This window comes from Verticillium nonalfalfae, assembly GCF_003724135.2.
Source record: "Verticillium nonalfalfae strain VnAa140/NRRL 66861 chromosome Unknown scaffold_289, whole genome shotgun sequence".
Taxonomy (NCBI): domain Eukaryota; kingdom Fungi; phylum Ascomycota; class Sordariomycetes; order Glomerellales; family Plectosphaerellaceae; genus Verticillium; species Verticillium nonalfalfae.
In genome coordinates, this window is record NW_021167514.1 from 1 (window position 1) to 9,283 (window position 9,283).

The 9,283-nt window shown below is 55.2% G+C and overlaps 5 protein-coding genes across 5 annotated transcripts; 4 read left to right on the forward strand and 1 right to left on the reverse strand.

Annotated features, from left to right (window-relative positions):
* Positions 1-168: 168 nt before the first annotated feature.
* Positions 169-1,104, forward strand: D7B24_004866 (uncharacterized protein; the record flags this gene model as incomplete). Its single annotated transcript, XM_028639031.1, has 3 exons — positions 169-198; positions 270-387; positions 440-1,104. The coding sequence occupies 3 exons, from the start codon at positions 169-171 to the stop codon at positions 1,102-1,104; spliced, it is 813 nt and encodes a 270-aa protein (XP_028490122.1).
* A 2,568-nt stretch (positions 1,105-3,672) lies between these two features.
* D7B24_004867 (uncharacterized protein) lies at positions 3,673-4,077 on the forward strand (the record flags this gene model as incomplete). Its single annotated transcript, XM_028639032.1, has 2 exons — positions 3,673-3,844; positions 3,905-4,077. 2 exons carry the CDS (start codon positions 3,673-3,675, stop codon positions 4,075-4,077), a joined length of 345 nt encoding a protein of 114 aa, XP_028490123.1.
* Positions 4,078-4,549: 472 nt separating this feature from the next.
* Positions 4,550-6,894, forward strand: D7B24_004868 (uncharacterized protein; the record flags this gene model as incomplete). Its single annotated transcript, XM_028639033.1, has 3 exons — positions 4,550-4,651; positions 4,894-5,539; positions 5,885-6,894. The coding sequence occupies 3 exons, from the start codon at positions 4,550-4,552 to the stop codon at positions 6,892-6,894; spliced, it is 1,758 nt and encodes a 585-aa protein (XP_028490124.1).
* A 102-nt stretch (positions 6,895-6,996) lies between these two features.
* D7B24_004869 (uncharacterized protein) lies at positions 6,997-7,524 on the forward strand (the record flags this gene model as incomplete). Its single annotated transcript, XM_028639034.1, has 1 exon — positions 6,997-7,524. One exon carries the CDS (start codon positions 6,997-6,999, stop codon positions 7,522-7,524), a length of 528 nt encoding a protein of 175 aa, XP_028490125.1.
* A 138-nt stretch (positions 7,525-7,662) lies between these two features.
* On the reverse strand, positions 7,663-9,171 carry UGA1_1 (4-aminobutyrate transaminase; the record flags this gene model as incomplete). Its single annotated transcript, XM_028639035.1, has 1 exon — positions 7,663-9,171. One exon carries the CDS (start codon positions 9,169-9,171, stop codon positions 7,663-7,665), a length of 1,509 nt encoding a protein of 502 aa, XP_028490126.1.
* Between the last annotated feature and the right edge of the window lie 112 nt (positions 9,172-9,283).

Genomic DNA, 9,283 nt, shown 5'->3' on the forward strand with positions numbered 1-9,283 from the left:
CGACGACGACGACGACGACGACGACGACGACGACGACGACGACGACGACGACGACAAGACGGATCAACGACCTCCCCTACGGCCCATGCCCATCCCGACACCAGGCACGGGGACTTGCAGGCCTGTTCGCACTATAGCGTGTTTGAATAACACAACAGACCCGACAATATGGATGCCCAGTTCACGGACGACGAGAAGGTACATATTTGTTCCACTGAGATAGATCCTGCCGTTCCATCGACAGCAGACTGACTTAGGCGGCGCTATAGCGGTTCATTCTTTCCGAGATGATCAAGCAGAGCAGGCTTGACGTCGATATCCTCGTCAATCTCGTCAAGGGATTCAAGGAATTTGAACCAGACTGGCTAAAGATGCCCCTGCCCCATGGTACGTATACATGTCCGTCCCCGTGTTCGCCGAGTCGGCTGTTGACTCGTAGCGTTAGGTCGCACTGTGAACCAGTGCCTAGCGGCTGCCGACGCCATGTTCCAAACTACAGTAGAGCGACCAAACCTGAAGCGAAAGTCCATGGGCGAGCTGCAGGAGGTGCCTTCCAAGCGGCGCGTCCTGCCTCCCTCTCCTGGGCACTCAACACAACCATCGACCTTGACACCAGCCGCGCAGCTGCCGGCCCCATCGCTATTGAATCAGTCGTCCTTGTCAGGCAGCGCCCAACATGTCAATATTCGACCGCGCCCCCCAAGAACAGGACCACCCGCTCTTGGTGAAACGCAACTGGTGCCCGCGGCGAAGCGGAGAGGCAGGCCCTCTCGCGCGGACAAGGCTAAGTCATTGCGTCCTGTACTGCCTCAGTTGGCGCCGCGCACCGAGCCGCCTCCTCAGGCACCACATGTCCCAGGGAATTCTACAAGCTCCATGTCCGGCGTGGCAGGATACCCTCACGGTCATATTCAGACTCCTGCAGCCTCGCGGAAATCCTTCAGCGCCTCTCCGGGGCCGCAAACCTCCCCGAAACTTGGGCGGAAGAGAGGCCGGCCCTCGAACGCTGACAAGGTCAACAAGGCGGCAAGTCCCCCCAATAGCGCGCCAGTCCCTGACGCGCTGGATTCTCGACCATCTCTAATTTTCATTGTAGACAGGTGAGGTGGAGGGGGCTCTGGAGTCGTATAACCGAACGCCAAGGTTAGCGCCGCGGGAGACAGGCGTCACATCATCACATGGAACACAACAGGCTTCACGGCGACAGCCCGATTCGCCCCCCATTTCGGGGCCTTCGCCTTCGCGGGAGAGGGTTTTGGCTCCTATGCAGCCACTTCAGCAGGAGGGGCTTGCACGATAGCCCTTGGTGGCAGCTTCATTGGAGACACATTTTGGGCCGATGGTCCCCCATTGAAGAGTCGCGGGCTGGCTCCCTCGCTATACCAAATCCATCCCGGGCAGGCTCTCGTCCCTGAACATGGTTTCTGGTCAGCACACAGACGTGGAGGGCCAGGCTACTCATGCTTTTACGGGACTCTGTTTGTGCTCCTGCGCCGGAAATCTGGTACCATCGGACCATTCTGCCCACCACCGAGACCTAAAAGTCCGACGCTCTCAGCCTACACTGCCTTTGTCACGCGTCCACGTTGCCCCCAGGGATTGGCTGCTACTTTGGAAATTAATACCCCCGAATCTCACAGGGCACAGGCTTATCGGCATAATTCGTGGGAACCGCGAGGTCAGGGTGCTGGGTTTTCAGCAACCGACTATTTACATTGACGTTGCAGTATAGAGAAGGCTTACTTGGGTTTTCTGTTGAGAAAAGAATTTGCACCTCGGAAAGGGTCATGAACCTTTCTGGACGCCAACCCTTGCGTCAGTTCTGGTATCCTTCAGGGTAGTCAAGCTTTGTTTCTGTCTTGGAGAGGTGGGAAGGTGGCATCTGTGCCAAGCCCAGACTCTCTCCTCCATATACCTCGTATGCATATCATACACTTAGAATCACCACAGGGGGCAAGCAGCCTTATCACACCAACTAATCGCATTCGACTAAGGAACGCCTTAGTCACTATTCAGCTGCAGTTGAATTGAAGCTTTCTGCTGGATACCGAGCAACAACAGGCCTTCCTTTGGTAGATCGACTGAGTTAAGACTACTGACTTATTACTAGCTGGCTACGTAGGCAACACTCTGAACTACCTTATATTAAGCAGCCACCACACAACATGTCACTTACCACCTTCGCCTCATTTTTCTTTCCCTCGGACTCGAGTGACGAAATCCAATATCGGATTTCATGTTGCCATCGATGCCAGGCTTATCCATTCCCCTAAAGTGTCTTAATACGACAGTCCTCCGCGTCAACGTACGAATCATTCATTTCTGACCCGGCTGGTTTGGAGTGTGGCCTGGACTGAATTGCTCCTTGCTCCTGGCACCCTCTCCGAACAGGACCAGCGCTATAAGATGCCCGCGAAAACCGATGACTAGATCGTCAAAGTACACCACCTCCACTTCAAGTACAAACCAGCCATAGCAAAGCCGTTTCTAGACAACAGTTCATCCAGAACGACATTCTCGCTACCTGGACCGGACCTTCTGAGGAGATCACCGAAGAATAAATAAATAGCTATATGAATATTAATGTACTGGTGGCAAGGACGATTGCTATTCGGCCAACCTTTATGAGCAAGATGATTTTTGATTCGCGTGTTATCAAACTTTTAGACGCCAACACTCGCTTTTGTTCTCATACCCGTGTTGTAGTCGAACTTTTGCTCTATCTTCGATGAGGTTAAGTAAATTAATGATTGGGTTGCCACTATGCATGTATACCTTGACTCGTACTCCCAGTCCTAGATGGCAATCCCAAGGGCGTCGGCCTTCTTGCAGGGCATAATGTATGCCGGCTATCAGACTGCAATGGCCTCCTCCATAGCGCTGGCGGATAAGGGCTTGACCTGTAAGGGTTAGTCGGCGAAGAGACGCAGAAGAATCGGCATAAACTCACAGAGCAGCGCAGCGAAAGAGCCATGAGGGCACGGGTCGACGAAGTCTCAGCAAGAATCACTGCTATAGTGAGCAAAGAAGAGCCCAAAGCCGTTAGCACAACTTACAGCGTCGGGTTGTTGACCGCAGTTCAAGGGGTCGGCGCCTCAATAGGCTACCTTCTTAAAGCATTCAATCAGCTCGGCGAGCCGAGCAAGATACCGGGCTCACTTCTTGGGGGTGCAGTTGTTCAGACTGACGAGACCTTGGTCGGTCAACTACAGGGCGACGCGGCGCTAAATGTATTGGGCGAGTCCACGAAGAGGCTTGGAAACCTTCACATGTTAGCAGACGTTAAGGGAATGTTCGGCGAACTTACGAAGAGGCATGCGCCCTTGTCATACTCCAACAGGCATGGAAAGGACGACCAAGCTAAATCCTCGGAGGCAATTGCCTTACATGCAGGCAAGGTGAGTAGATCATCGACACACTTTGGGGTCTGTTGAGACACTCTCTCTATTTTATTCCTGAGAGTATCGAGCTTCCCTTCCACCTTGGGTCATCCCTATCAATTGCCACAACGCCTCAGCTAGGTTCTCTACCTTGTCCACCTACCTACCTTACCTCAGGTACCGACCGACCTGAGCATTGAGTATCGTAGGCACATTAGTGTCTTGCCTTCCCAACCTTGCAATTACCACCACCTATATCACCATCAACCATCCCGCCCACCAACTATCTAATATGGTCGCCACTAGGACAAATCCCGTCACGCCGACGCAGATGGAAGAGTCCAAGGCTGCGTTGATGGGGGTTTTCGACGACTCTCGTACCACGCAGGTAGCTGCTGAGCCAGTGAAGCCCATTCTTCAATGTTCGCGAGAGATCAAGGATCCCACGCATGTCTCGGTAGTCGGTATGCCTCGGCTGTAGGAGGAGCCATCGCAAATGGTAGACGTACTTCCTCGACGCTTAGAAGTTCCTTGCTCCGTGAGAAGCGATATTAACGCCATGGCCCTCGAGCCGCCTATTTCTACTGGAGAGTTTGCCGACCATCATCTGGATGAATATCGCAACTTCTCCTTCACCCTCATGCAGTTTTCTGTGTTTCTCTGCATGGACCTGCGACAGCTAGGAAGGCTATACTAGGATTCCGTAAGATCGTTCTGGTTTGATCAGCTGCGCCCTATCGAGGCACTTTTTGGAACCTGTTCGTAAATACATCATTGTCCGGGTTTCTTCCTCCTGATCCCCCCAACCCCCGTCTGCCCCGCCTCCCCGCCTCCGCCGTCTCGTCCTTTCCTCTTCTCTTTAATTTAGTCCATCTTGTATCTTGTATGATCTTTCAGTAACCATTCAATCTTGTTCTACTTTGAAACTAGGAAACCTTTACACTCTAGCCTTAGTTAAAAAGCCTTGACTCATTAGTTATGATAAACCTCCAGAATTCGCCTGATGCAAAATTGAAGAAATCATCCTTCAAGTCCGATTCCCAAAAGGCTTGCCATCTCAAGGCTGCGGGTGACAGATCTGTCAGACGAAGCACTACAGAGCGAGAGATAGTATGTTATGCCCGGCTGGTGATGATACTCCAAAACAAAACTGGACGACCGGGCCTATTATGACAATAGAGAATACCAAAGCCGACGAGGTCTATAGCATCAACCTCAATGCAACTACGTGCTGTGTCATGTCGGTGTGTCATTTGCATTTCAGAAACTTTGTATGTGCACGCAAAGAGGATACTGTAAAAACATTGATGATTTGGTCGTCACTACGTATGTACAAAGAAAGTAAGATGCCTACCTACATAGGTAGGTACCACAAGGGGAAGCCACATTCTTTGAGTAAGCGGATGCCTTGCAGGCAGGGCCAGTGAATGAACGACAATTTCCCCCCCCCTCTTTTTCTTACCTACCTTGAGGTGCCTTCCTATTTTGATGAAGCTCGCCCTTTCCTACTTAGGCGCTCAACTCCCAACAAGTCTCTACCTTCTTCAACCATCCATCCTTCTATTCCCACAACACACACTCGCAGATATCACCAACCCAGAAATTTGTCAAGATGGTTACCTGGGAACTTTCTCTCACGGAGAAGAACCGCGAAGACTACCTAAAAGCGCTCGAGGAGTTTCTGGATCGTTCGACTACGACCAGGCATGCCTTCCATTCGGGGCTTGACTGGCATCGATCCACGCGAGCTATCAACAACCCCAATCGTGCGTGGGATGTCAACGATGCTCGGCGACCAGAAGAGCAGCAATCTCAGATCGACGCTGAGATTCCTCGGCGGCTAGCGATCGCTTGCTGTGTGCAAGCGAAGATTCGTTCCATACCTGATGAAGGTACTATTTACCTAGAGGAGCTGCCTGGTTGGACGGAGGACGAGCTTCGCAACTTCTCTCTCAACATGATGCAGTTTGCTCTTTTCTTCTGCGTCAGCCTTTCGCAGTTGGAACAACGGCTGGATGATTATGAAGTAACATGGTGGTGTCAACAAATGAAGGCTGTCGAGCCTGCACTATGCCACTGTAAGCTCTTCTACCTTCTCCTATCGTCACCACAGTCATCTCCGTCTGGCCTTCATGGCCGTCGTCCCTCTATTGTCCCCCGTCCCTCTATTATCCCCCGTCCCTCTATTATCCCCCGTCCCTCTATTATCCCCCGTCCCTCTTTCGTCTCCCGTCCCTCTATTATCCCCCGTCCCTCTTTTGTCCTCCGTCCTGTCTTCCCTATATCTTATTTTATATCACGAAATGAGCTGGGCTAACGAAATACAACAGTCCTTCAGAAGAAATATCCCCAGCTAGAGGACGAATCAGACTTGGAGTCTGAATCTGAATCTCAAGCCCCGTGGACTCCCAACAGACAGGCCGCAGCCACTGGGGCCGTTGGCCGAGTTGATGCCCAGCGAAAAGCGGCGAAAACACGCGACAGAAATCGTTGCTTATTTACAGAATCCCCATCAGTGGATGTTTGTCACATCTGGCCCTTCGCTGTCAACAACTCTCCCTTCAAAGCGATGACCCTACGGCGAGCTTTGGTAAAGTTCTCTATCGCCAACTTCCCTGGAAGCGGTTTCACGGACCTCATCCGCTTTCTATGCCCCGGAGACGAAATCGCAAGCTCCGACATGGCCTGGAACATGCTGACCATGGCACCGACACAGCACCGCGATTGGTCCAGAGTCCGGTTCGGCCTGAAATTTGTCGACAACTCCGTCAAACCGTTGGATACAAACGCAGCACGTGGTGACGGTGCTAGTCGGACTGGACAGAAGAAGAAAGCAACCGAAGAAGCTCCGGAGACGCCAAAGGCAAAGGCCGCGAAGCAGCCAGAAGCCAGGGTCAGCACTCGCTTGTCCAGAGAAACGGGCTCCGCAGAAGGTCCCAATACCGAGGGCAGCGACACATCTGAGTGGTCAAGCTACTCAGTCGAGCTACATTGGATGCCAAGACGTATGGTGGAAGAGCTAGCGAAGCATACCACCGATTCCAGTGAGGGCCTCTGCTACAACAAGATGAAACTCGATTCCGAGGAAGAGAAAGAATTGGTGACGGCTACACTGAGCGACATCTTCACGAACAAAGACCTCACAGGCCATGAACCTACAGGCAAAGATTCGCCTGGCACGGATGATACCTCTCCCAAGGAGACCAAACCGATTATGTGGGATTCTTCGGGCCGGCCAGTCGAGTCTGGCCACGTTTTTACCTTCCGAGCTGCCACCGCAGATATGAAGAAGACCGAGGCGATGATTCGGAGTCAGTGGCTGATGATCAAGCTGGCCGCCTTGTCTGCCGCCGCCGAGTCCGTGAACATTCTGGACAGAAGACCGCCCTTCGGCCCCATATCTCCAATTTGGCAGAGGAACTCTCAGGGCGAGTTTGTTGTTCTTCCACCGCCACCCGTGCAGACTACCCCACAGCCCGAAGCTCAGGAGACGAAGAAGGAAGAAGAGTCTTAGAAGGTTCCTTCAACCCCTTTGCCTGCCCGCATTGAGACGGAGAGCACCACAACCGTCGAGACTGCAGAGACTCAAGCGGACAAGCCGACGTCTCTTACCAAGATGCAGATTCTCACAGACGAATGGCTCGAAGCGGCTCAAGCGGAAAAGCTGGCGACTCTGACCGAGACGGAGATGATCACATCCGCCATGCCCGAAGAGGCTCAAGCGGAGAAGCTGGCGATTCCGACCGAGACGAAGAATCCCGGGCCCAAAGAGACCCGCCAGGAATTGTCGACGACCGTCGCTGAGACGGAGGCCCCGTCACACGAAGGCCCTGCGGCCCCAACGCGGACCAAGCGAGCCAAGGAACACGTCAAGACGCTCGCCCACAGGGCCATGTCCATGGTGAGCATGCGGTCCAGCGCGCAACACGAGAAGCAACCGGCCAAGACGGGAGGAGGCCTGCAGGCGATGGAGGCGGGAGGACAGATGGAGTCCAAGGCCAAGGTGCCAGAGCGAGTCTCCAGTCTTGCCACTGGGCAGCCCGCAGGCGAAAGAAAGGCATCGGGTCTTGTGGGCAGGATGCGTGTGGCATCGAGCGAGCTGCACAAGCTTGCGGACCGAACCAAGTCTGTCATGAAGAAGTGAGAGCGGAGGGGGGGAGAAAGGAGTATTGTGGTCTGGCATGCAGTATTGTATTAACTAGTCAATAGCTTTCTTATAGTCCGTCGCTTGTCGAAGATGAATCACTACTTGTAATTTTTTTTTCCTAAACAGAAAGACACATCAAGAAGACACAATCGTCTCCAGTGTCTCCAGCAGGATATCCGCATGGCCCTCCTCAAACACCAGCATGGGCCTCAACCGCACGGCGCTCGCGCCCGAGCCGCCAATGTTGACGCCCAGCGTCTTGGCCGTCTTGAGCACCTCGTCGCGGCGCGGGCTGTCGAAGGCGATGAAGGTGCCGCGGTCCTTGCCGCGCAGGTTGGCGACCTGGTCGGGGTACTTGGCGGCGAGACGCTCGAGGCCGGCAAAGAGGTGGGCGCCGACCTGGGCGGTGCGCTCGACGAGGTCGTGGGCGCGGACCTCGGACAGGATGGCGCGGAAGAGGAGGGCGCGGGCGGGGTCGCCCATCCACGTGTTGAACTGGCGGTAGGGCAGGTTGGGGCGCAGCTCGGGGTTGGCGTAGTAGTAGCCGGCGGCCTGGGCCTTTTTGGAAAAGGTGACCATGTCGGGCGGCGTCTGGAGGTGCCAGTGCTCGTGGGCCCAGAGCTTGCCGGTGGCGCCGAGGCCCGTCTGGACCTCGTCGACGATGAAGAGGACGTTGTGCTTCAGGGTCAGGTCGCGCAGGCCGCGGAAGAAGGCCGGGGAGGCGTGGTTGTCGCCGCCCTCGGACTGGATGGGCTCGACGATGACGGCGGCGGGGGGCGCGGGGTGCGTCTTGATGAGGTGCTCGACCTCGGCGAGGGACGCGGCTTCGGCGGCCTCGTTCTCGGCGACGTGCTGATCGAGGGGATACTTCAGCAGCGGGAAGGTGGCCTGGGGCCAGTCAAAGGCGGGGATGTCGAGCTTGTGGATGGGCTTGGACCGGGTCGTGGAGAGGGAGCCGAAGAGGCGGCCGTGGAAGCCCGTCTTGAAGGAGAGGATGGACAGGTTGGCGGCGCCGGGGCTCGAGTTGTTCATGGAGGATGAGATCTCCTCCTCGGTGAAGGGCACGTTGGGGCCACCACGCTCCTGCTGGCGGCGGTACATGAAAGCAGCCTTGTATGCCGTCTCGTTGGCGTCGGAGCCAGCCATGGCGGTGAAGACCTGGTTGAGGCCGGGGGGCGCGGCCTTGAGGATGCCGGAGCGCAGGATCGAGGCCCAGTCGTGGGAGGGGAAGTTGCCGAGGGCGGGCCGGTTGACGATGGCGTTGACCATGTCGGGGGTCTTGGCGGCGGCGATGAGGGCAGGGTTGTTGTAGCCCAGGGGAATGGAGGCGATTTGGGCGTAGACATCGAGGAGGACGTTGCCGTCGGGGTCGGCGATGTAGTTGCCGATGCTCTTGGTGTAGTCGGTCAGCATGTTCAAGCTGCGCGTGTCAAAGACCTCATGGAGGTCCTCAATGTACTTCTTAGACACGGGCCCCGGAATCTCCGTCTTGACGGTGGGACGAGCAGGCTCTTCGGGGAACAAGGACGATGCGGCGCGGGCGAAGGAGACAGAGAAGGCTCGAGCAGGGAGTCTGGAGACAGCGGGGTGCCTCGCGGCACGAGTGGCCGGGCGCAGCAAGGACGACGCTCGCAGAGCAGCCATGATTGCTATGTGGTTTGTTGGGTATCTATGGTAAGCAGCCGGCTGGGTACCCCGCGAGATGAATTGGCAAAGGCAAAGTTCACGAGATGAGATGAGGGGTGTTGGAAGAAGG